A 25,114-nucleotide genomic window follows, 5' to 3' on the forward strand; every position below is an offset into this window, starting at 1 on the left:
ATATTTTGTACTTTTTCGGTAGTGTGATTTACTATATGTTCACATGCTATTTCTTTCTCTACAAGTACGAAATACACTCTTGATAAACCATTAGAGAGAGAGAATGGTAAGCAGACCAATCTTATAACATTTCAAATGTTTCTATAAAATGAAGTTATTATCGTGTAACTCAGGAATTCTTGCTATACCGAGAATCATGTGAAGCTACAATATTTTGTCGCACCGTCCCCACAGTATAAGATACTATTTTGATCATTTTTATACTATATCCTACTTACCTAACTATACTTGATAATGTCAGGCAAAGTTGGTAAGGATAACTCCAAGTACCGAGAAAGGGCCTCGACGGTTCTTTCAAAGATGTATGATAAAACAAGTGATATTGCTGGAAATAATTCAGGCAAGAATAAAGGAATTGCGGCAGGGACAGCAGCTTCTCTTATCAGTTTGGGAATTGATCGAATTAATCAAGGAAGAACTGTAGACGAAACTGATGGTTTACCATACTCTGAAGATGAATTGAACCAATTGAAAGAATTGGAATCGGAAATGGACGACAGCAAGTCTTCTCATTTTGTCGATAGATTCATGGAGAAGCTATTGAAACATGCCATTCCAACGGAGGGACCGGAGAAAGAGATGCTTGAAAAGAGAATGTCAGATCCTGAAAGACTCAAGAAGCCCAATCTATCAATTAGGATACTTTCATCTAATTTCAAGAGGTTGAGTTCAAAGATGAGTTCATTTTTTGTATTGCAATACGGCGTAATACACATTATCACTTGGAGAAAGCCTACTAAGACTTTATCATTTTTGGTATTGTATACCTCAATTTGCTTATGGCCACATCTCATATTGGCTTATCCTATGATTTTCCTTATATTTGGGGTAATGCTACCAGCGTATATCCATAGACATCCCATGAAAACACCAGAATTGATAAAGGTTAAAAAAAGAGGGCAATCTATACTTGATTTTTTCAACCAGTCAAATGACACTAGTGTTATTGAAGATTTAATTGGCAATAACTATGATCATGAGTCTGGCTCAGAGTCTGATTCTCTCCAACCTGTTAGTTCAAAATCTTCTGACGTATCTGGTATGTTCAGCAAGAAGCCAGTACCAGCCTCAAAACTAAAAGACGGTGATGTAAACGAAAATATTCAAAAGAAGGATAAAACTCGTCATGTTAAATCACAAATGGCCTTGTTTATAAACATGAGAGACTTGCAAAATTTGACTACAGATGTTCTTAATGGGATTAATGCTGCAGAGAAGTTTTGGTACGAGACTGCCGGATTTAAGGATGAAAGACTTTCAACTTTTATATTCTATGGTGTGATTGCTGCCACCTCTATAGTATTGGTATTTGGACGTTTTATTCCTTGGAGACTAATTTTTATTCAATCGGGGTGGGCAGGACTTGTTATTTGTCATCCAAATAGTAAGAAATATATCATGAGTATTAAGAAGTCAAAGCTATCAAAAGAGGCAAGACAGAAAAAAGAATCCAAGAAAATTGAAAAGAATGATGGGAGATTTGAAAGACATGATATTATTATTGATGATTCTGCAGAGGTAAGGATCGTAGAAGTGTACGAATTGCAGAACAAGAACATGCTGAATAATCAATGGTCTTTTCATAGATATACAAGTAATATGTTTGACATTAAAAACCACGCGAGAGCAGCAGGTAAAAGGCCTCTTGGAGTTGATGATTTATCCAAAGTCTTGCCTCCACCCGATTGGAAATTTGATATGGGATATGCCAATAAATGGACGATTGACACTGAGCCTAAAAAGTTTTTCAGGGAAAGAAATATCAACAATCCTTACTTACAAATCCCTGAGGATGAAAAAGAAGGTTGGATATATGATAAATTAGATGGGGTGGACAACCTGGATTCGACTTATGAATTCCGAAGAAGAAGGTTATCTAGAGAATGTTACAGGTATTCGAGACCCCCTATAATTCCAAAGAGTACATAAATAGGAAGAATATATTTATTTATTATACTAATTTCTTTTTTTATACAAATGTCGTAAGATTTTATTTAAATCATCATTCCTCTTCCAAACCCGGCATACCCTCGAATAGCCTACCATAACAAGGACTTTCAAAATCTTTATAATGGTCATATGGCCGAGAATAATCTAAATAGCAGCCACATAAATTACAAAAAAATGTACGGCACGATGAGCAGCACATTTTATTACAGCCATCAAGTCTTTGAATAATGATTTCGCAAGTGGGGCATTTTCTCAAACCTTGGTTTTCATCATTCAACATATCGTTGAACATCTTGTCCATAAGATATTCGTTAGCCATCTTACGGATCAAAGCTTTACCATAAAGATATCCCAATCTAATTCGATCCTTTGAGTTTTCTTCACTTTCTAGCCACAAGTCTAATTCCTCTATAGGAATATCAGAATACATATGGCTCTTGTTCTTCTTGACACATTTATAATAGGAACCGTGCCATGATTTATGGCAATCATTGCAAAATGCGTATTTGCACCTTCGGCATATCACTAGGGGATCACTTGTATTTTCTCTAAATATTTGCTCTGGACATCCAACCCTAGGACATGAAACTAACCTTGCAGGAAACAATTTCGAAATAAGATCATACTGTTGTTTTATGAATAGGTCTTGATACCTTTTGACCATTGCTTCCGCGCCAGAACCCGAATCTTTAAAATTCAATATTCTAGATAGTAACTCAAATGTTATAGGTGGAGTCATGATGTTAGCTTTAAACTCATTGAAGTTGAATGTATCTATATTTATACCGTCCAATCTCAAGTACTTCTCTTTTAGTTGAATAAACTTCTTAGTGCATTGAAAATGAGGACAATGGACCTTGTCAATATCTCCCGTTTTGATTAACGATAAAAAATAGTCATAAAGACAACCATTACAGAAGACGTGACCACATGAATCAAACTTAGAGCAATTTGCGCCTTTAAAATCATCTTGACAAATATCACACGTAAATGTTTCATTATCAAACTGAGATTTTACTTCTGATACATTGAATTCTTGAAAATTCCGATACTTTTCGATATCAGTTCCACAATCTATCAGTGAACCAATTAGTGTTTCTAAATGGTTATCAATTTTTTCTTGTATGTAATCAATCAGTGCATATAGAACTTGGTCCTTAAAATCATCCCATAATTTATGCAAACTTGAATAAAGAGACGCCACATCACCATCTGATAAAACTGTCGTATTAATTTCAAATTCAGGTGGCTCTTCAAAAGGATATTTTTCTGTCACTCTGAACTTAACTTGTATGGGAGGAAGGTTTTTAATTTTATCTTTCCATATATGCCTATCTGTATTTTCCGTACCCACATTCATTTCTACTTGTTTATCTGAAGCTTGTAAGTTTTCATCATGTAAGATGATTTCAATGTCTTTTTCAAGCCGTATAGGAATGGTGGCACATCCTGTCAAATTTTTGTAATCAATGTCCGTTTTGTTAGAATATATCGCTTCTAAAGATTGCAATTCTTGTATTCTAATATCATCAGAAAATTCTTCAGGCACATTATCATCCAGCAATTGTTCTGTATCCATGATCATTCATTATTAGCTGAAGTTATTGAGACGTTATCTACTTGATTCTTTAATTGTAGAGATGAGATTTAATCGCATTAAATTTCTCGCAGAAAAATGAACACGAATTGAAAAGTTTACGTTTTATACTTAGTTAAGATTAGTTCATTTAAGATAACGGCACCCTAGCATCATCTTCAAGATTCGTTCATAATATTCTCAATGGAATCTTTTACTACTAAGGTACGAACTTTCGATGCTTTTCCAAAAGTCGATGCAGAGCATACGGTTAGATCGTCGAGAGGTGGATTTTCAACGTTAATCACTATTATCTGTGGATTATTGATTCTTTGGGTAGAAATAGGAGGGTTCCTTGGTGGATATGTGGACCATCAATTTACAATCGACGACAAAATAAAGTCAGATTTATCTCTTAATATCGATATGTTGGTTGCAATGCCGTGTGAATTTCTTCATACCAATGTCATGGACATCACCGACGACAGATTTTTGGCGGGAGAATTATTGAATTTCGAAGGAACCAATTTCTTTTTACCTCAGCACTTTGAAATAAACAGTAAGAATAGCGATCATGATACACCTGATTTAGACCATGTTATGCAAGAAACAATGAGGGCCGAATTCAGAGTAGCAGGTGCCCATATGAATGAAGGAGCTCCCGCATGCCATATTTTTGGCTCCATACCGGTAAACCAAGTTAAAGGAGACTTCCATATCACTGGAAAAGGCTTTGGATATTCCGATGGAAGACTGGTCGTTCCATACGAAGCATTGAATTTCACACATGTCATTTCGGAATTTTCGTATGGTGATTTCTATCCATTCATCAACAACCCCTTAGACTTTACTGGTAAAGTTACGGAACAAAAGCTACAAGCGTACAAGTACTACTCCAAAGTTGTTCCTACTGTTTATGAGAAATTAGGCATGATAATCGATACAAACCAATATTCCTTGACTGAACAACACAATGTATATAAAATTAATCGTTATAACAGGGCTGATGGTATTCCTGGTATTTTCTTCAAGTATGAATTCGAACCAATAAAATTAGTCATATCCGAAAAGAGAATTCCATTTATTCAATTTGTATCAAGGTTAGCTACTATTATCGGAGGTTTACTTATCGTAGCTGGGTACCTCTATCGTTTATATGAAAGATTACTTACTATCTTATTTGGTAAGAGATATACTGAAAGAGATACCGAGAAGTTGCGTGGAGGCTTGCTTGACAGAGATTCTCCAAAAAACAAAAGAGATTATTGATATAGTTAGTATTTATATGTATGTATAGATTGTGCTAGAGTACTCAAAATAATATGTATGTCCTAAATAGGAATCTTTATGCGATCGTATTTTCTCGTTATCATTTTTTGAAAAATTGGATCTAATTCAGTTACCCGTATTGGGTATAAACTGTTCAGAAATACTCGCTAGATCGTATGATAATTTGCTCATATAACGTGTAATATGACAATAAGCAATAGAAAAAGGGCTCTGTCCTCGGAATATGGGGAGAAGCCTAAGATCAAAAGATCAAGAAATGGGTGCCATAATTGCAAAAGACTCAAGATCAAGTGTGACGAGAAGAAGCCTCAATGCTCCTATTGTGTTAAAACAGATAACAAATGTGATTACTCTATAAAGTTAACGTGGGGTGGAAGGCCATATAAGAATGGGACGAAGTTAAACAAGCTAAGCATGGAGAATGAGACCCCTAAATTTGAAAGAATCAAGCTGGAATTGAATTCTCAACAAGTGAAGGAAAATGATAAGATACAATTTGTTGTCCAAGGAACAAATTTAGGTGAAATCAATTCTTCCTCTAATAGTGAATGGAGAAATTCGTCTTCACGAAAAAATTCGACAGTTCGAGCTAAGGGTTGCCTGGAAAACAAGACCAATCAAAACAAGGCCAATCCAGAGGACTTCTACGAGAAAAATTCGAAACCAAATGGCTATTTCGAAGAAGCAGAACTTTCAAGAGCAGGAAATTTAATGAATGTTTTCAATTCACCACCCGCATTTACAACACCCAGTGGAGATTCAATATTGAGCGATTTCAACACCTTTCCACAGCAACAAAATTTCAGTACCTTTAGTGCCAGTCCACCCAATCAAGACTTAACAGCAGCAAATAATGATAACTATAGCATGTCAAATTCAAATGGGAATGTCGCTCCTAAAAGCATCGTTGATAAAACATCAGTTAAGATTGAAACTCCAAGAGAAGATAATTTAAATTCTATTATTAACAGCATTCCTGAGATTTCTACAGGTATAGAAAATTTATCAAATGAGTTTGAAAGGATTTCTAACGGTGGCTATCAGCTTAATTTGAAAAACTCAGAGATTTTAAATAACTTTATGCTTTCGAATATGGACGAGAATTCAAATCTTACAGACAAAGTCCTCAATACTCCAACACAATGGAGCCCATTAAGTGATTTAAACATTGACATTTTAGATTCCAAGACAAGCAGACCTGTGTCAAGAATAGAAATGAAGGATGAATTATTTAATAATTACTCAGAGGATTTGGCAAAAATAGAGGCCTATCTTCCAGAGAGACAAAAATCAAATTTGTTGAACGATTTTTTATCTTCACTAAACTCATCCCGACAGTTTGCGTATAATATTGGTAGTAGGAGTAGTAGGAAGATACGGGAAATAGAAGAAGATGAAAATGACGAAGAAAGCATCGAGAGACTGTTTCACGATATTGGTATTGACCTGAATTTTATGAATTCTGGAGATTCCATAGATGAGGACAACAAGATCCTAACACCTTCTGAATTATTTGAATCTATTCCACCACTGCTTGTTCCTTTGCCTGAAATTTTAATAGAGGTGCCTTTTTATCGTAATCTTATGCATTTTTGGGTAAATGTTGCGTCTCAAAACTTAGTGCCGGCTCCATCGTACATTTATTCGGATAATCCTTTCAAAGTACTCTTACCACAAATGGCTATGGAGTATCCATCTATTTTAACCACATTATTAGCATTTGCAGCTTCTATTAGGTCGCTGCTTCTAGGACCAGATAATATTCCCAAAGAAATTGTCGAGCAATTATTAGCAAGATCATGTAATGAATTGTTAAAGCTATTGAAAGATAAGAATGAAGCGACATCAGACGGAACTTTAGCTACGGTCTTATTGCTTTCTTGTTATGAGTCTTTTCAATCGAATGATTTTGACAGACATAGAACACATGCATTAGGTGCTAGGCAAATAGTTATGGCAAGAAAATGCTTTTTGTCTTGCGAAAGTCCAGAATCGGATAAAAGCAGTCCTTCCTCTACATCCAGCAAGAGATCAAGAGGCAAGGAAAGTGACATAGCGTTTTTTTTGATGAGATGGTTTATCTATGTGGATGTAATGGGTGCATTATCTGCTACTAAGAATTCTCATAAGTATTTAACGTCTGAAAATGGCCACTATCTGCCAATTGAATCTGTAGCTAACTTAACTGATCTCAATAGCAATTCAGTAGAAGTTGACAGAAAGAGTGATATTGACCATTTGTTGGGATTTGACATACGTGTGTTGCCTCAACTAACCGATATCGCATTGCTTATAAGAAAAGCGGATTCGTACTTAGAACAGGCTGGTGCCGATTGCAGCTCGCTACCAATAACTATTATTACTGCAGCTTTAGAGGTAAAAGAAAGCATTACAAGTGCTTACGAAGTTGGCGAAGCCAGACGTCAGGCAAAACTCGACAGTATCATAGATTACAAAATTCAGCGCAAAAAGGAATCCCAAAAGACTGACTCACCTCCCAATTTAAGCAACATAATGCAGCAATACGACATTCTTAGAGCTACAAATAAAATCTTCTGTGATATGGGCCTTCTTAACTTATACCGTCGGGTGTTGCGTGTACCCCGTGAATCCCCAATAATACAAGACTTGGCTGAAGGAATTGGTCTGATATTGGATTTAACTATTGAATCAAAATCGTCTGCAGAAATCTGTTCTATATTCTGTTTATTCTGTGCTGCCTGTGAAACTTTAGATCCAAATATGAGAGAACTATTCTATGATAGATTTACAAAGCTTACAGAAATGGGCAATGTTAATGCAATGAAAAGTCTTCAGATAATGTCGAGATGCTGGGACACGGGAGAAGATTGGATAGCTGCCTCTAAAGAATTAGATATCGATGTAGCACTCCTATAGAGAATTCTGTATAATAAAATCCGTGCAGGATAGATAGATTTCCATGGTTACTACACGCGTAGGTATTTTTTTCTTTGATGGATCAATATTATATATATACTTATTCGTATAGTCTAAGAACGAGTGATTCTGGAAAGGATTAAACTAGAATATAAGATCGGCTGTTCAAATTAGATTAGAGAAAAATCTAATTTACAGGATCACTTGATAACTTATAAATCGTGATTGAAGTTCTAATGTCAAAACCAGAATTGAATCACTCATCGGACCGTAAACCAGAAGGATTCGATCAATTAGTAAATGATATATTAATTACACATAAGGAACCGGGAAACAATTCGATTCAAGAAGTTGTCTTGCGAAGATGTGTTAAGTATTTAAATGACAATAGTTCGGGACGTCATTGGTTTTGCGATCCATACATGTATCCTGTAGCTGTTCATACTATGATTCTATTTTCTTTTCTGGATAACGATGTCTTGCAATGGCTTAAGCCTAATATGGCTGGTAGTCTTGATCAGTGTGAAAAATGTATATGGTATTTTAATAGAGGGAAGTCAACTCTTCGTGACAATTTTGCAACGAATAGAAATATTCCTATAAGACAAGTTAATCAGTTTTTGAATATTATATTGGAGTGGGAAATCGCGAGACTTGTGGAGGTTATGATGCCTTTCAAGACGGAAATTGAACTTGATAAAGAACCTAAAGTTACGCCTAGAATATCAAATGCTATCATTCAATGCTTGATGGGACCGAATATTCTAAGGAACCACGAAGACACGAGAAATTGTTTCTACAAAATTCTTAAATACCTACGTGACACTGATAATTTCCCATCTCCCGCCTATTTATTACCCGGTACTATTTATTTAATGTTTGAAGGATTGGACGACTCTAAAAAATGGGCAGACGAATGGATAGATGCATTAAAAGAACAATCTACTAAATATTCTTCGGATAAGCTAGATAATATTATCGTTGATGAATTTAGTATTCATTTGTATCAGATTCAAGATTCTAAGTACTTTTCTAATGATACATGCATTCGGTTTTGGCAAAACTTCTTAAAGATATATGACCTTTTCGAAAATGATGCATTTTTAAACAAGATAAATAAACCCAGTGATATAGAGGCAATGAGCAAGTATACAAACATAAGGCTATATTCATTGATTCGGGTATTTTTCAATAATATCATGTCGTTTTTAGATGAACCGCTCCCGATTTTATTGAAAGTTTTAGGAACATTTCTTTCTACACTCAAAACCGAATTTTGGTCCCATTGTTCGCCTTATTCCTTTGTAAATATCTTGGATACTGTCTTGGGAAATCCACACTTTAGTTTCTACTTGTTCAGCTTAAATAATGGTGACCAAGATTCAATAACCGATGTTAGGCTTCAAGAAGCATTGGCATGGATGAAAAATTTATCCGATTCCTTAAGTGGATCTCAAAAGCAAACTGCATGCGTCAGGCTAGGAATGTTTTTGCTCATGCTATCGCCTAATAGTGTTAAGAGACCTATCAATTTAGAAATGGCTGAAAAAAGAACGATTGACCTTTATCAGAAAGGTTATTTTTTGCTATCACAGTGTTTTGCTATAAATGACAATGAAATTAAACTAGGTGATAAAGGCTTTTCTGTAGAATTACTTAAAAGAAGGGATGCTAGAGCGGCTATCGAGAACCAGTCAAAGGTTTTGGTTGATATGGCGTTCGATGCTTCGACTGAGAAATCATCGTTACAAGTTTCAGCAGTTGAATTAATTCTAAGAGTCACTTCGTATGATATTTTGGCTTTGGCACAAAATTCTATCCTCCTTTTGGATGACAAAATCCCCACTTCTTTTGATATGTTTCCAATTTTATGGCAATGCTTATCTCGAAAACAGATTCATACCAACGTCAATTTAGGAATTGGTCTTTTTAAATCTTTAACATTTATCTGCAATGTTATCAAAATTAATTCGAAAAAAAATGAAGATCCCGCTAATAAGAGTTTTAATGAAGCCCGTAATCAGCACAATTCTAACGTTTCACTGATATTGGAATATTGGGAAACTATACTTGGGAAATTAGGCTTAGCTGATCCATCTACTTTAAAAGAGATATTCGGCAGAGAAGAAGCGATCCTGATCGGGTTTTGGTCTTCTCTTTTCTCTCCGTATGTAAACCAAGCTGCTCTTGACGTTGTCTACCAAGTCTTTGACGTTGGAGTAGGTGGACGTTTTGAAACAATACAAGCTTTGATTGATTTCAATTTAGATTATACGTTGATTGCCATTAACCTGAATATAAAAAGTCTAACCAGGATGGCTGCATTTGAACCATGTCCGAAAATTATCAGAATTTTGATGGACGTCATTAAAGCTCTTTCGGACCCTTTGAATGGTTATCTCATTACGTCTTTCAATGCTGAAAACAATAAGTTAAACTTGGAAAATCTATGGAATGTATGTTGGCTGTTTCTTGTTATGGTCTACCGGAAAACTTTAGTATGGGCATCCCAATATCACTTGGAAGAATTAATCGAATTTACAAGAGATACCCTTGATTTAAGTGATTTGTTATTGGATTCATTCAGAATCATTCATTCCACAATTCTGGATGAGACTAGCGATAGATCGCATTCTTTATTTAGAGCCTTTATGAATACCTTCACCTATGCTATTGTCTGGTTAAGATTAGGAGATTCGTCTTTATTGAATTCTTGTGTTAATTTGGTGTTTAAGGGACTTGATTTAGCAAAAGAACTTAGATATTCTATTGATAAGGAATTCATTTCTACATTTGCAAAATATGGAGCAAAGGCAAAAAAATTCAACAATAAACTCACTGATCAGCAACGTTTGCAAATTTTATCTAAAGCACGAGAATTTGATGACGACTTGGTTGATTTTATAGTAAATGAAACCGAGCAACAAAAGACTAAATCTAGGCAAGTTCCTCAAGAGACTCGTACTACATCTGAAACAGATTCCACTCCAGAACCAGCTAGCTATAAATATCAAACTCACGTTAAACAACCTAAGCAACAGACCTTAGGTAGATTCGGTGTTGTGACGTCAGCACCTCCTGTTGCACCAGCACCTCCTCAAAAAGGATTCAAATCTGTTGGCCTTGAAGCAATTAGACAAGAATTAAAAAGTTCAAGGTCCTCTCTTACCAAGCCTTTATCGTCATTATCACCAACTTTGGGTGTTGCCCCGGCGGCACCAAGGCCCGCAGGATTCAATAACAAGAGGGCAACACCTGTTGGTCGTTCGTTACAATCATTAAGAAGAAAAAGAGTTGACTCAGAATCATCTGAAGAAGAAGGCGATGAAGATGTTGATCTTTCTGATTTATTTGTTGACAAGAAAAAATCAAGACCAAAAGTCGTTGAAGTTGATATAAATGGGAAACCCGTTACTAAAGCAAATAGAAACAGAAAAGTAGACCAGGAACGGAAAGAAGAAGAAAATATGAGGATGAGATTGAATGTTAATTTAAAGCCACTTTACAGCACCATTCTTAGGTGGAACTATAATTCGACTAGTAACTATCCTACCGATGAACGTGAGATTTATAAGCAAACTAAGGATGTATATGCAGATGCAAAAGAATATACTAAAACGATAGAACCCTTATTAATGCTTGAATGTTGGCAAGGAATTCAGTCTGCCAAGCAAACAGGTCAAGAAATGCCGTTTGAACTCTTGATTGGAAGTAGAACTAGCTGTGATGGTTTTTTTGACGTTTATGCATCCGTAAAAAAGAGTGAACTTAATGATAGAAAGATAGGCGATTCTGATTTATTGGTATTGGGAGATTCTAGTGACCAACAATTTTCTAATTTGAAAAAGGTAGCAACGTATTTGAAGTCACCTCAAACTACAACCTGTTTAGCTAAGGTGAGAGAGATTAAGTCTGCAAATGCTGATTATTGTGACATTACTTTAAGAGTATATCCCCAAGGATCTATGATGGGCATTCTCACACCTAAGAAACTTATGACAGCTATGCGTGTAATGCAAATGGTTACAATTGAAAGAGAGTATTCTTCATTGAAGGGGTTGCCATATTATGACTTATGCGATTCAATTCTCCAATCGAGACCAAACAAGCCGATGGACATTAATGATTCTGATGCTGATAGAATGTTATCGTTGTATGACGTAAACAGGTCTCAGGCTAAAGCTATCATGGGCTCATATAATAGTGAAGGATTTTCGTTAATCCAAGGTCCCCCAGGTACTGGTAAAACTAAAACTATTCTTGGAATTGTAGGATACTCCATACCACATCAACAAAAAGAAGGTACTATTGCAATTCCCAGGGGCCCATCTGATACTAATTCTCTTACAAATGGTAAAGTCGACTCTAATGGACCCAAAATTTTAATTTGTGCACCAAGTAATGCGGCCGTAGATGAATTAGTGTTGCGTTTACGTAAAGGTGTTAAAACTTCAAAGGGAGAATTCATAACTCCCCGTGTTGTAAGATTGGGTCGTAGTGATGCTATAAATGCTGCGGTGAGAGATTTGACTTTGGAAGAATTAGTTGACAAGCAATTACAAGCTCAGTCTGTTAATACGACTAGTGACCCAAAAATTAGAATGGAACATACTAAGTGCATATCAGAGCGAGACAGGTTAAGAGAGGAATTGAGGAAGCCTAACTTGAAGGAAGAAGAAATAAAGGAATTAGAAATACAGTTACGAGATACTAATAAATTAAGAAATGAATTGGCGAAGAAATTGGATGAACAAAGAGAGCGAATTTCAATTGCATATCGTACTAAAGAAATTGAAAGGCGTCAATTACAAGCAAAAATTTTAAATAATTCACAAATTATTTGCTCTACTTTATCAGGTTCTGCCCATGATTTCTTAGCGAATATGTCGATGAAATTTGATCAGGTAATTATCGATGAAGCATGTCAGTGTGTGGAATTATCTGCAATTATTCCCTTGAGATACGGATGTAAAAAGTGCATTATGGTAGGTGATCCGAATCAATTGCCACCTACTGTTTTGTCGCAAGCCGCCGCTTCTTTTAATTATGAACAGAGTTTATTTGTCAGAATGCAAAAGATGTATCCTGAGTCTGTTTATCTTTTAGACGTTCAATATCGTATGCACCCAGAAATTTCAAAGTTCCCAAGCTCTGAATTTTATTTTTCACGTTTACATGATGGAGACGGAATGGCTGCGAAAAACTCTAGACCATGGCACCAAGATTATCCACTTTCGCCATACATGTTTTTTGATATTGTTGGTAAGCATCAGCAGAATGAGCTCTCTCGTTCTTTATTTAATTATGCAGAAGCTCAAGTTGCTCTAGAGTTGGTCGATAAATTGATCGAAATTTTACCTCTGACAGAATTTAGTGGTAGAATAGGTATCATTTCGCCGTATAAGGAACAAATTAGAACCCTTAAGGATGTATTTAAAAGAAAATATGGCCATTCTATACTTTCAGAAATTGATTTTAACACTGTTGATGGATTCCAAGGTCAAGAGAAGGAGATTATAATCATGTCATGTGTTCGTGCAAGTGATTCAGGTAATGTTGGTTTCTTGAGTGACATCCGTCGTATGAATGTTGCTTTGACTCGTGCTTGTACCTCCTTATGGATTCTTGGTAATAAGAAATCTTTACTGAGAAACAATGTTTGGAAGCGCCTATTAGACGATGCTGCCGAAAGGGATGCCATCAGTGAAGCTTACCCTGGTTTTTTGAAAAAAGCATTTAAGCTGATCCCTGCAGCACCAAATCCAAAAAGGATTGAAAATAAAAGAGAGCATGAAAATGATGAGCAATATGCATCCAAGCGCTCTAAAGCTCAATCATCCAAAATTGATTCCCCTAAATTATCGAATGAAAATAATGAAAATAGTTATCTGAAAGAGAGTTCAATTCAAAATAGAGATCAAACATCGAATAGTTCTGATAAAAATTATAATCCTCTCGAATCCAATGGAACTAAGATGTATGATAAAGATACAAATATCTCAAAAGATAATAGACAATCCAATTTCTCCAAGCAACATATTCCGTCTTCCTCTGGTACTATTCCAAAACCAAAATTTACTAAGAAGACGTCTAGTATATTTATTAACAAAAAGAGGCCTAATCCCCGTCGTTAATATAATGCATAAATAAATAATATATATATATATATAATACACTTTCATCACATTATTTTAGATAAAAAGACATTATTTATTCTTCTTTAACCATCTTGGAATTCGGATTAAATATTCCTTGATTATCATTCCCCCTTATATTGAATTTTCCAGCTGATTCTTCTTTAATCATATCAGACGATAAACTAGATGATCCCGAAGAAAGGTAATTTATGCTTGTGGTTCCCGTCAAGGGAACGGTTTTTATAGGTTTGTATAACGTGGCAGAATTTAATGTTGACAGTCGTCTGTTAGTTTTACTTTGGAGTTGGCTGCTACTAATATTGTTGGGGTTCAGCTTCGCTGTAGATAGTAGAGCTTTGAATTCGTTAACTTTTTCTAAATGGCCATCGTCACCAGAAGCTACAGCCAAAGCAGAACAGATTGCTTTGACTTCATGAATGATACTTTTAAATAACGCATTAGCTGAAGGGTTTGAATTGAGAATAAAAGAATGGGTTATCAGCGATGAAACTAAAGACTTGATCTTTTCTATAGTGGAATTCATGATAGATATTATATTTTTGTCCAATGCATCTTTCGAAAGAGAGCTTTCCGATAACTGAGAAAGCAATTTACTTTCTTGGCTTTTAATAAGATCCACAACCATGTCCCATACATTTCCATATTCATGATACAACGTAGCCTGCTTGGAAGTATAACGTAAGGTTTCTTGTGAGCTTTCCTCTTTAATATCTAAAAGTTCCAATATAGATGCCAAATCTATTTTCAGATTTATGGTATTAGAAATATCATCAATTTGTCTTGCTGAAGGTAATACTTCATTTGTAATCGACGGATTGGAAACTAATGATTTTATAAAATTATTCAAGTGATTGCGAACGGTATATGAAACTTTAGATCCTTTTTCAAAGCCCTCTTCGAACGGAGTAAGCCCGTGGCCGTGATTGGCAAGAGAATTATCACTCTTATCATTCGATAATTCAGGGGCAATGAATGGTTGCATACCAATAGATTCGGCACCCTTCTTATCGTTAGAACTTTCGTTCTTATGAGCATCTTTTACTCTTGAGGGAGTATTCTCACTCGACTGTTCGTTTATGTCATTCTTCAGGCTTTGTTGATAGTTATTTAAGAAGGTTACATCAACAGGAACATACTTCACAAAATTGTGCAACTCACTAGATGGCATATTATTTACATTGAGAAATTCATTCAAAGCTTCAAACCCTTGCCTTTCTATGTTTCTAAACGTCTCTACGTATTTCGAAGTTCGACTTTCTAAAACTGAACTAGTGTCTTCGATTTCAGCATTTATGAGTTTCTTCTTCGATTTTAAGCCTGTAAGTTTCCTCTCAAGATCTAAAATCTCGTTATCTATGATATCAGATTCACCTAGTAATTTCTCTAGTTTCGATCCATGTTTGTTCTTGTTACTCTTAATTAATGAAATCTTGTTCAATATCTTCTCACGTCTCTTGTCCCACCTTTTAAAGCTTTCATGCAATGATTCATTATAACTAACTTCCTGTGAGTATAGTTCATTTAAAGAGTAAAAGTTTTCCGAAAGTCGTTTAAAATTACGTGATATGGAGCTTCTCACTCTGCTTGTATCTTCACCATTATCTAGCAATTTCTTCTGTAGCTTAATACTCCCGTGTAATTCATTTTGAAGAGTTTTATTAGTTTCCTGCAAAGATTTTATAAGAGACGCCTTTTCCCCTGATTTCGCTGAAGTTAACTTCGGGAAATAAACCGAATTAGATTTTGCCATATCGAAAGGATTTTGGCTCAGAAACTGTAAGCTGTTCAAAGCCTTAGAGTCTGCAAGACTTGAAGTGCTATCGATCCCAATCTGTGGTGCAATTTCTGTTACAGGAGAAATAGTGTTGCTATTGTTTATTTGATCCACATACCTATTTGTATCTCTATCCCCAAGAATAGTTGTAGAATTTAAAATACCCAACTTGTCTAAATCCTCAAAATTATCACTTGGAATATTTCCTTCTTTTCTTAATGCCTCAGGCAGGTTCTGAGATAGAAATTCTTCGGGGTCTAATTCATCATCATCAGATGTAGCTGAAACGGATTCCGGTACTCTGTTGTTAATAGCCATCGAATCGTAGCTCTTTTTAGCTCTCCCTATAGTGGAACCTAAATTAATGGACTCAAATGTATTGACTTTGGGTAGACTATCGGTCATATTTTGAATTATATGCTTCCCAATGCATCAAGTTGTTTGACTGTAGATGTTCTGGAGTGATAAAAGACGAACGATAAAGCCTTATCAATACGTCACTCGATGTGACACAAAACTACTTTATACTATCAAAGACCTTTTTTAACCTACGACAATTTAATTAATGTAATTCATGATCATATACTATACATTACTTGGGATGATAGAGATATCAGGCCAAACCAAAAAATGACGTTTTGCATCATAGAGATAAGTCTTTACTCATATTAATAGGAATGAAAAAAAAGTACGGATATCCTAAATCATATTAAGGGTTAAAGCATTCGCCACCGATTTGGAGTCGACGGCATTCTTAAATTCATGAAAATTCAACCGTCCATCACCATCTTCATCGGCTTCCATCATCGTTTTATCGACAATCTGTTGCAACTCTTCGTCCTGTAAATTTTTACCCACCATCATCTTCATAACAATGAAAAGCTCTCCATTTCCAATATATCCATCTCTATCAATGTCATAAATCTTGAACGCAAACTTCAATTTGTCAAGTTTAGATGTCTTGCCACTAAATGCTGATAACCCCATTATAAATTCTTGAAAATCGATCGTGCCGTTTCCGTCTTCATCAAATACGTCCATTAATCTTGCAGCTAAAGGATTTGACGATATTCCCGGTATGGTCAAGAATTCGTTCTTGTCTATGGTTCCTGATCCATCTTTATCTAATTTCATAAATCTCTTTCTTAATCTCTCTATTTCTTCTTTATCGAAGTTTGTACCTTCCATGAGATTTTCCAAAATCTTTGACGATGCTACTCCCATTCTGAATAATAGTGATGTATATATTTATCCTACTCGAACGTTACCTCCTATGGCTTGGTTTATTGATAAACTACTTGCTTTGTTACTTCTAGCTGATACGTTGTGATTTTTTTTTATGGTCAAATTCACGTGAGTAAATAATTATCAGCCCAAGAACAAGCCTTGTATCATTGGGAAGAAGTCTATGATGGCATATTTATATATATTGGGTCTAAACTAAGGGAGAAATGGAAGTGTTTCAGAACTTGGCTGGCATTCCAGCTAAGTGGGCACCACCATCGATTGGTAACACGATCCCGTTAATGTAGTTGGACTGTTTCGCACACAAGAATAATGTAGCATTTTGAATATCTTCTTTAACTCCTAATCGTCTCATTGGATTGATTTCTTCTAACAAACCACCAGAAGCTTCTAACAAGCCATTGGACATTTTCGTTGGAAAAAATCCTGGGGCTAACATGTTAACAGTAATGTTCAGAGAAGCCAATTGTAAGGCCAAGTTCTTACCTAAGTGAGAAACACCTGCCTTCGAAGCCAAGTAACCGTAGGTGCCTACGGGCTCAGAAGCAACAAGCGAAACGACGGACGACATAATCAAAATCCTCGATGGATCTTCCTTGGTGCCAGACTTGGCCAATAATGGTGTAAATAATTGAATGGTGTGGAAAACTGCCACAATATTTAAATCCAAGACCTTTTTGACAGCAGATACGGGATGTGATTCCAAAGGTTCTCCCCAACTAGCCCCTGCATTGGCTATTAAAATATCTACTTGGTCGACTTGACTCGAAACTTTTTCAAAAAATTCCTTACATTGTTTTTCATCACTGATGTCCGCTGGAATGGCAATTATCTTACATGATTCATTGGACTTTTTTGCAACGTCTTCTAAGTATTTCTTAGATTCTTCACAAGCCTTTGCTTTCCGTGATGTAATAACAACTGTCTTAGCACCATTGGCTACTAATGCTTCCGCACAGTAAAGTCCTAATCCTCTAGTACCTCCAGTAATCACCGCTACTTTTCCATTAACATTATATTCAACCATATTTGCTACCAATACAATTAATTTATCTCCTTAGGAAAAATTAATTATTAAGTACGCTATATGAAATAAATATAAAGATGTAGTCTGTGAAATCCATTTGCTTCCCCACAAAAAGTGGACCTCGGCTCGCGTTCTGAGTGAGAATGAATAAAAACTCGATATATTACTATGTATGTACTATAAAAGAACCTCTTTAGGCTGCAATTCGAATAGTAATTGCAATCCAGGAACCTTGGGATTGGCCATTGCAAAATATACACTATCTTCATTATTAAGCATATTCATATCTTTCCCTGTTACAACTTGAATTAACCTATTAGATCCGTTCACAAAGTCACTGATGGACCATATTTCCATAACTTCGTCACAGACTAAGAATAAGTGATTATTAATGAACGCGATTGCCTTAGCCTTAAACTCAAATTTGAGCATCGAATACCGTGATAGCTTGCCGTGTTTGTTGGTAAAAATAGCACAATCGTTGTAGACTAGTAAGAATTCTGTATTGTTGTTCAATTTGAACATCCCCATTGGCCTGACATTTGTTGAATGAACAGCCTTTTTTACCAAGTCTACGCCTGAATTGTAGACTCCGCCAGTAATTGACCTTCTGCTGAAGCCATCTATTTTCTTACCTGAAGACTCGTTATGAGGGAACTCAGGAATAGATCTGGGGAGCAATTTATCAAGTTCTAGAATTTCAAACCCCTTGTTGGTGTGCACTGCGAATGAAGTATTGAATATGCTTATGCCGTAACATTCCGCTTGAACATAGAACTTCTTTATGACCTTAAACGCACTAAACATACCGTCATTATCTGTCTCAGGAATCAAAACCTTGAAATTGGTTGTTCCTGAGGAGTTAGTTTTCTTTTTCGCATAAAACAACATATTAATCTCTCTATGCTTCCCGACAGCGAAGAACGATACGTGCTCATTTGACAATGATATACTGCTTAAATGTTCCTTCTTATTATAATACACACCCACGACCAGATCCAACGAATAGCATCGTAAGTGTCGACCACCTAGTACAATTAACAAATTTATAGACGTTATTACTTTGATCTTGGTAATATCTGCTCCACCAATAACTTTTTTCCATCTATTCTGCATATCGCAACAATAAACACCTGTTGCAAGTCCTACTAGATAAAACTTCGTATTACTATACTCAAATGATGTGATACTTTGGGCCTTACTAAACACAATATAACTCCTTGCATTATTGAAAGTATAAATATCACCTTTGCAGCCAAGTTCATTCAACTTATTTAAAGCATCCGTTGATGCTTCCTCAATTGGATCATACGGTGCACATACTTGTAATTTAGAAATCTTATTGCTGATATCATATGCGAAACAAGTATTGGCCACTGTTTTAAGTTTGTAAGGCTCAGTTTTTCGAAGCCTGCGACAGAGGTTGGTTTTAGCCATGGAGAAATGGTTGATCCAATCTTTTCTTTCTCTTTCAGTTTTAGTTGAAAACGTGAAGGCATTATGTTTTCCACGCCCAGCAAACCTTAATTTAAATGGGTAAGACGCAGGCTCAACCTCGCCATCCAAAAATTCTTGGGCATGAACTGGTGAAGCTGGATTAGACAGAGTAGTCAATGACTTTGTGATCGGCTTCAACTCTAAAGTGGGCGCTATAGACTCTTTCTCTTTTATTTCAAACACGAGTAACTCGATTGCAATTGGGTTCTCAACAATTTTATAGCTAGACAGGCTCATTTTTGGATTCTTAACCCTTTCAGTGATAAATAAGAAGTTATCCAAAAGAATTAGATGGTTTGTAGATGAATTGATTTTCAAATCTCCTTTTCTGGTCAAGTCACCTCTATGAAAAAATCTTCTATTTTCAGACCCCAAGTTAGCATTGACATGATTAACATTGTTCTTCCAAATTAATTGCTTATGAATTTTCTTCAAAGCATGAATGTTGTCGGCATGTACTTTCATTTCGTTAACTTTAGAACCTAATCTCTTAATACTATCAATAGATTTGGTAAGTGAGACATACTCCGGCTCTTGGGAATCAAACAGTTTCCTGATATCAGAAAGTTGCAATGGTAGTTGTTGGTAACGAGAGTTGAACGTACTCATAAATAGCAATGATCCGTTTACTTTCAATTCTTTTACCCTTTGGATATTTCTTACCTCTACGTCAACCCACCTTTTCATGCTCTCATTCTTCAATAAATCTTCAATCATCGGCACTGTACTCATGTACTTTAATAAAGAACTTTTAACAACTTTTGACCAATTATAGTAAATGTCAGCAATATCAACCAAAGCTTTGATAAATCTTCCATCTGATATCAATATACGTAAGAGAGGTTCAAATAAACTCTTCTCATGAATTTGAATCAATTCTTTTCCAGGTTTAAGTACATCATCCTCAAATTTATTTATCAGGATAATTTCATGAGAACCTATCAATATTTGAGCAGCCTTTATAAAATCAGGTCCAACAATATCAACAAAACACTTTGCTCTTTGTATGAATGTTTGCTCATACTTTAATAAATCGAAGATTAATGATTGACGTTTAGAAACAGTTTTGTCAAATCTTCTTAAATCCTCAGCGGTCAATCTCCAATGCGATGCCCAGTCATCACCAAGTACGATTTCATTTATATTAGTATTTCGAAGTTGAATTTCGTGATCTATTACCTGATTCAAATGGCATTGAGAAGAATAGCATTTCAATTTACGTGACTGATCATTATTATTTACATTAGACTTATGGTCTTCATCATGGCAGTAGCAATTCGTCAAATCTGGTAATACACCATTAACGTTAATGTTAGCATCTATTATGACTCCAAGTTCATCCTTGTGATTTCTTTTTTTTGCCGTCTCGTTATCATCCTCATCGTTATCTATAATGTCATTATTATAAGCATATGAGATTGCTTTTGCTTCTAAAAGGCTAAAAATTATCTGATCGACGTTTTGCCCTATTATGTCCAAAGGAATATCTCTTTTATAAAACACTAATAATTTTATTAAAGCCTTTTTAAATTCCCTTTTAGGTATAAACAGGTCATGTAACCATGTTTTCAACTTCAAACACCATTCAAAAATATTACTTAAGGACCAAATATCTTTACATGCATTAAAATGTTGCATTGCTAACGATGAAGATGTGAATGGTAATTGTGGTAAATCAAGCGGGACAGGTGGTAATTCATCATCTTTTCTTCGCCTAATTGTGGAGGTTGGAGAAGGAAGATTTGGCTGTGAATCTCTTTTAAGAAATGATAAAGTGGAATTTAAAGTTATTCTTTTAGATGGGGATGAAGGTTGTCCATCAGCTGAAGTATTGGTAGATGGCAAATCAGGTAGAATAGAATAGTCAAAATAATTAGTAGTCGTGGTCTCGGGCATATCACTGTATGGATCTTCGTCATCGTAGTATTGGTAATCACTGATATCTGATTTCGTCTCTCCAGTATCCAAGGAGTTCCATCGTCTCTGTCTTAAATGCTCACTGTCAAACTTATTTTCCAATTCTTCAAGACTATTATTGTTATCATAATAAGCTTCACTATTGAATGGTTGATGGTCATAAATTAGTGACGGTGACCTTCCATAGGCCTTTTTCGGGGATGGAGACCTACTACTTCGCCTCTCAGAATATACTCTTTCCATATAGTTTCCATTCGTTGGTGAATTTCTTTCAGGTATGATCATGGTATAAGATCTTGTGGGTGATGAATGTCTCGGTGGACTTGCACTCGTTCCACCTATGCTATTCATCTTCATAGAGAACTTTGAATTACGAGAATTTGGCGAAGATGAACTAGAACGGCCTGAATTATCGGAAAAACTGCTATCCCTATCAACATGTCTCGATTGTAGTCCCTGCACTGGCATGCCTAATGTGTTTGACTCGTTCAACGACGGTATTTTCGTCGGAGTGTTCAAGGATTGTGATATTATTTCTGACGTACGATGGTTTGGTGGAGTAGTTTGGTTCTTTGATGGTGTGTATTGATGGTTGTTACGTTCATTGAATGAATAATGCAATCTTGACGGGGTCAATTCTGGCGAGAAGAAATTGTAATTATCGTTTTGGCTGTGATTATCGTCATCATCCGATAAATCAAGTTCAATTTGAATATCATTAGTCGGATATGGTAGATTTGGTTGACTTTCACGCCTCACAAATTCATTCTGGGGTCTGAGGGGCAATCTTGGCGGCTTCACTGGGGTCGTATACTCTTCAAACCCCGGTAATGTCTTGGGTCCCATCGGTCTTGGGCTGTCGAACGACATGAATGATTCATCTGTAAATTCTCCTCCATATTCGCTTTCATAAACTCCCCCTCCAATTAAACTTTGTCTTCCTACAGGAAGAGTTTCCTCGTTGTATGCATAATTGTCGGTGTCAATGCTGAGTTTCTGTTGATGCCCATTTCCTATTGGCACCGGCACACTCCTGCTTTCTGGCATCCCAGGAGAATGTGGCGACATGAATTGTGTCGATTCCAAAGGTATAATTAGTTTATTCTTAGTTTCCTTGGCAATATCTAAACTAGGTGGAGGCTTCCTTCTCAACGAATTCTTCGACCCATTAGACCTTTCTAGCTTATCATATTGATCATTCGGATGATTTGACATTATTAGTTGTCATTAAATATTATCTTGTAACTACCCGTGTTCATTAGCGTCCCAATTACGTTCTGCAAACAGGTTCTGATTACTCTATACTATCCATCGTACTTTGTTATGATGGTACGGTTGTCTATGATAGCAAGGTCAACGTCACATGACTCCACAAAAAAAGTTATGGACTGGAACCATAAGCGACGCGTTAACTATGGTCAGAAAGAAGAAGGTTATACTGAGATACAAGTTGGAATATAGGTCAGAATTGAACATGGCATACTCAGATGGGATAAATGAATTGGTTGCTGAGGGAGCAAAGCTATATGCTGCTAAGGAATTTGACGATGCATCAGAAAAGTACGCTGAAGCTTGCGAAAACTACAGTAATGAGCATGGAGAAGAAGACGCAGATTTATTATTGTTGTATGGGAAATCATTATTTCAGAGTGCAGTTTTGAAATCAGAGGTATTTGGTGGCACTGCTACTAATGAAGAAAAAGAAGAAAAAGAGGATGAAAGTAAAGAGAAAGAAGAGCAGGAAGACGATGGCAATTTTCAATTTTGCGATGATGCCCCATTGGCCGAAGAAGAAGACGACGAAAATAGCGGTGTAGCTGCAGAAGAGGAGGAAGAAGAAAGAGAATCTGGAAATGATGCAGATAAAGATGAGGAGGCGCCACAAGAGGAAGAAGAACAGAGTGATTTTGAAGTTGCATGGGAGATCTTGGACTTAACACGTTCATTGTTTGAAAAAAAGCTTGAAAATGTACAGAAACAAGGTGAAAACTTGAAGAGTCCGTACTTGTCGAAAGATAACGAGGAGACCGATAACGAATTTATAATCTTGACTAAGAAACTTTCAGAAACATACGATTTATTAGGTGAGGTGTCCTTGGAGGCCGAAAACTTCGCCCAGTCTGCCATTGATTTGCAGAATTGTTTGGACTTGAGGCTCAAGCTTTACAATCCTGAAAACTCGTCATTGATCTCTGAATCACACTATAAATTATCGCTTGCGTTGGAATTTTGCGTCGACGATCCAGAGCTGAGGTCGAAGGCTTGTGAACAAATGAGGCTCGCAATTGAATCAGTAAAGGACAGAAATAGCAAGGAAAAGGATCCTGCTAAGAGGAAAGACAATGATGACTTGGTGCAGGACTTGGAAGTGAGATACCAGGAATTGGAAAGAGATCCAACAGAAGACCTCAAAAATGAGCAAATGAATATCATTAAGGGCATCTTAGGTGCGCCTAGCGACGACGGCGATGATAAATCTCCAGTGGCTAATCTTGTAAACGACTTATCATCGATTGTGAAAAAGAAGCCTGAGAAACCTGCTGTCAATGATTTGACCTCGATGGTAAAAAAAAGAAAGTCTTCTTCAAAAACTGGCGAGTCTTCAAAGAAAAGTAAGAAATAAATATCAGTAAGCTGGTTATATTATTAACTCTGTTATATAAGTCATAGAATATCATTATATACGTCCAAATGAATATTTGCAACTTTGGCCTCTTATGTACAGTACGCATCAATTACATAAAAAAAAAATTCATCTGATTAAAAGACATAAAGAACTAGCATATCATAATATATTTGACAATTATATAAGTATGGCAGCTGCCCAAGTAAAAAATGAGAAGATAGGAAATCCTAAAAGTAATAGAAGAAGAAGAAAGAAGAGAAGAACTGAAGATTTTTCGTCTGATTCAGAATCGTCATCATCATCATCTTCTGATGAATCTATGGATGATGCTACTGAGGAAGCAAAGCCTATAAAAGAAATAAAAGGCATAAACATAGATGATATCGATATTACCTCTGATGAAGAGGGTGATGTTAGTTCGCAAAATAAGCAAAACCAGTTACGTCCCGAACCGTTGACTAATGAAACACATGAAAAGTTATCCAATATAAAGCTTACAACTAGTAAATTAACAAGTGTCGGTGGCAGTTCCAAGAATAGCAATATCGATATCAATCAAGTGAAGAAAACATTATCTAAAGATAAAGATCAATTAAATAATGAATATTTAATGTTGATGGCTTCAAGCTTTAGTAATGACTTAGATGAGTTGAGAAAGAAGCCAGATTTCACGGATAAATCATTGGTAATGTTAGCGAAGACCTTGCAATCAGGAAGTAATATGTTTGACGAAGATACTTTGAATGCAATCCTTGAGAAGTAGATAAATAGAGCCAATCTTAATGTATATTAGTTTCGAAGTAGATTTTGTGCTAGTTTCTAATAGATTTAGTAACATCAATACTTTCGATAATAGAATGATTTAAATAATTACAGAACGTAGAAATATCGATATCTAAGTGAATAGTATGTTATAATATGTATTAATTTAGGGCTATTTATTATGGTGTTTGAGGTAACAAATATATCATATTGATACCACAATATTATCTTTCAGATGAGCAGCCTGGCTAGCTCAATCGGTAGAGCGTTTGACTCTTATTTAAGAGAAGCGATCAAAAGGTTGCGGGTTCGACCCCCGCGTCGGGCTACTTAT

General features: G+C 35.9%; 11 protein-coding genes across 11 annotated transcripts; 6 read left to right on the forward strand and 5 right to left on the reverse strand.

Moving 5' to 3' along the window:
* Positions 1-294: 294 nt before the first annotated feature.
* On the forward strand, positions 295-1,989 carry AC631_04845 (uncharacterized protein; the record flags this gene model as incomplete). Its single annotated transcript, XM_015613674.1, has 1 exon — positions 295-1,989. One exon carries the CDS (start codon positions 295-297, stop codon positions 1,987-1,989), a length of 1,695 nt encoding a protein of 564 aa, XP_015465488.1.
* Positions 1,990-2,062: 73 nt separating this feature from the next.
* Positions 2,063-3,589, reverse strand: AC631_04846 (RBR-type E3 ubiquitin transferase; the record flags this gene model as incomplete). The annotated part of the gene is made up of 1 exon (XM_015613675.1): positions 2,063-3,589. One exon carries the CDS (start codon positions 3,587-3,589, stop codon positions 2,063-2,065), a length of 1,527 nt encoding a protein of 508 aa, XP_015465489.1.
* A 201-nt stretch (positions 3,590-3,790) lies between these two features.
* On the forward strand, positions 3,791-4,855 carry AC631_04847 (uncharacterized protein; the record flags this gene model as incomplete). Its single annotated transcript, XM_015613676.1, has 1 exon — positions 3,791-4,855. One exon carries the CDS (start codon positions 3,791-3,793, stop codon positions 4,853-4,855), a length of 1,065 nt encoding a protein of 354 aa, XP_015465490.1.
* Positions 4,856-5,059: 204 nt separating this feature from the next.
* Positions 5,060-7,774, forward strand: ZCF32 (Zcf32p; the record flags this gene model as incomplete). Its single annotated transcript, XM_015613677.1, has 1 exon — positions 5,060-7,774. The coding sequence occupies one exon, from the start codon at positions 5,060-5,062 to the stop codon at positions 7,772-7,774; it is 2,715 nt and encodes a 904-aa protein (XP_015465491.1).
* A 236-nt stretch (positions 7,775-8,010) lies between these two features.
* Positions 8,011-13,908, forward strand: SEN1 (putative DNA/RNA helicase; the record flags this gene model as incomplete). Its single annotated transcript, XM_015613678.1, has 1 exon — positions 8,011-13,908. One exon carries the CDS (start codon positions 8,011-8,013, stop codon positions 13,906-13,908), a length of 5,898 nt encoding a protein of 1,965 aa, XP_015465492.1.
* A 76-nt stretch (positions 13,909-13,984) lies between these two features.
* On the reverse strand, positions 13,985-16,111 carry AC631_04850 (uncharacterized protein; the record flags this gene model as incomplete). The annotated part of the gene is made up of 1 exon (XM_015613679.1): positions 13,985-16,111. The coding sequence occupies one exon, from the start codon at positions 16,109-16,111 to the stop codon at positions 13,985-13,987; it is 2,127 nt and encodes a 708-aa protein (XP_015465493.1).
* A 294-nt stretch (positions 16,112-16,405) lies between these two features.
* Positions 16,406-16,930, reverse strand: CNB1 (calcineurin regulatory subunit B; the record flags this gene model as incomplete). Its single annotated transcript, XM_015613680.1, has 1 exon — positions 16,406-16,930. The coding sequence occupies one exon, from the start codon at positions 16,928-16,930 to the stop codon at positions 16,406-16,408; it is 525 nt and encodes a 174-aa protein (XP_015465494.1).
* Positions 16,931-17,168: 238 nt separating this feature from the next.
* On the reverse strand, positions 17,169-17,978 carry AC631_04852 (uncharacterized protein; the record flags this gene model as incomplete). Its single annotated transcript, XM_015613681.1, has 1 exon — positions 17,169-17,978. The coding sequence occupies one exon, from the start codon at positions 17,976-17,978 to the stop codon at positions 17,169-17,171; it is 810 nt and encodes a 269-aa protein (XP_015465495.1).
* A 177-nt stretch (positions 17,979-18,155) lies between these two features.
* Positions 18,156-22,607, reverse strand: TUS1 (Rho family guanine nucleotide exchange factor; the record flags this gene model as incomplete). Its single annotated transcript, XM_015613682.1, has 1 exon — positions 18,156-22,607. One exon carries the CDS (start codon positions 22,605-22,607, stop codon positions 18,156-18,158), a length of 4,452 nt encoding a protein of 1,483 aa, XP_015465496.1.
* A 199-nt stretch (positions 22,608-22,806) lies between these two features.
* On the forward strand, positions 22,807-24,015 carry AC631_04854 (uncharacterized protein; the record flags this gene model as incomplete). Its single annotated transcript, XM_015613683.1, has 1 exon — positions 22,807-24,015. One exon carries the CDS (start codon positions 22,807-22,809, stop codon positions 24,013-24,015), a length of 1,209 nt encoding a protein of 402 aa, XP_015465497.1.
* Positions 24,016-24,205: 190 nt separating this feature from the next.
* Positions 24,206-24,781, forward strand: AC631_04855 (uncharacterized protein; the record flags this gene model as incomplete). The annotated part of the gene is made up of 1 exon (XM_015613684.1): positions 24,206-24,781. One exon carries the CDS (start codon positions 24,206-24,208, stop codon positions 24,779-24,781), a length of 576 nt encoding a protein of 191 aa, XP_015465498.1.
* Between the last annotated feature and the right edge of the window lie 333 nt (positions 24,782-25,114).

This window comes from Debaryomyces fabryi (assembly GCF_001447935.2).
Source record: "Debaryomyces fabryi strain CBS 789 chromosome Unknown contig00147, whole genome shotgun sequence".
NCBI classification, from domain to species: domain Eukaryota; kingdom Fungi; phylum Ascomycota; class Pichiomycetes; order Serinales; family Debaryomycetaceae; genus Debaryomyces; species Debaryomyces fabryi.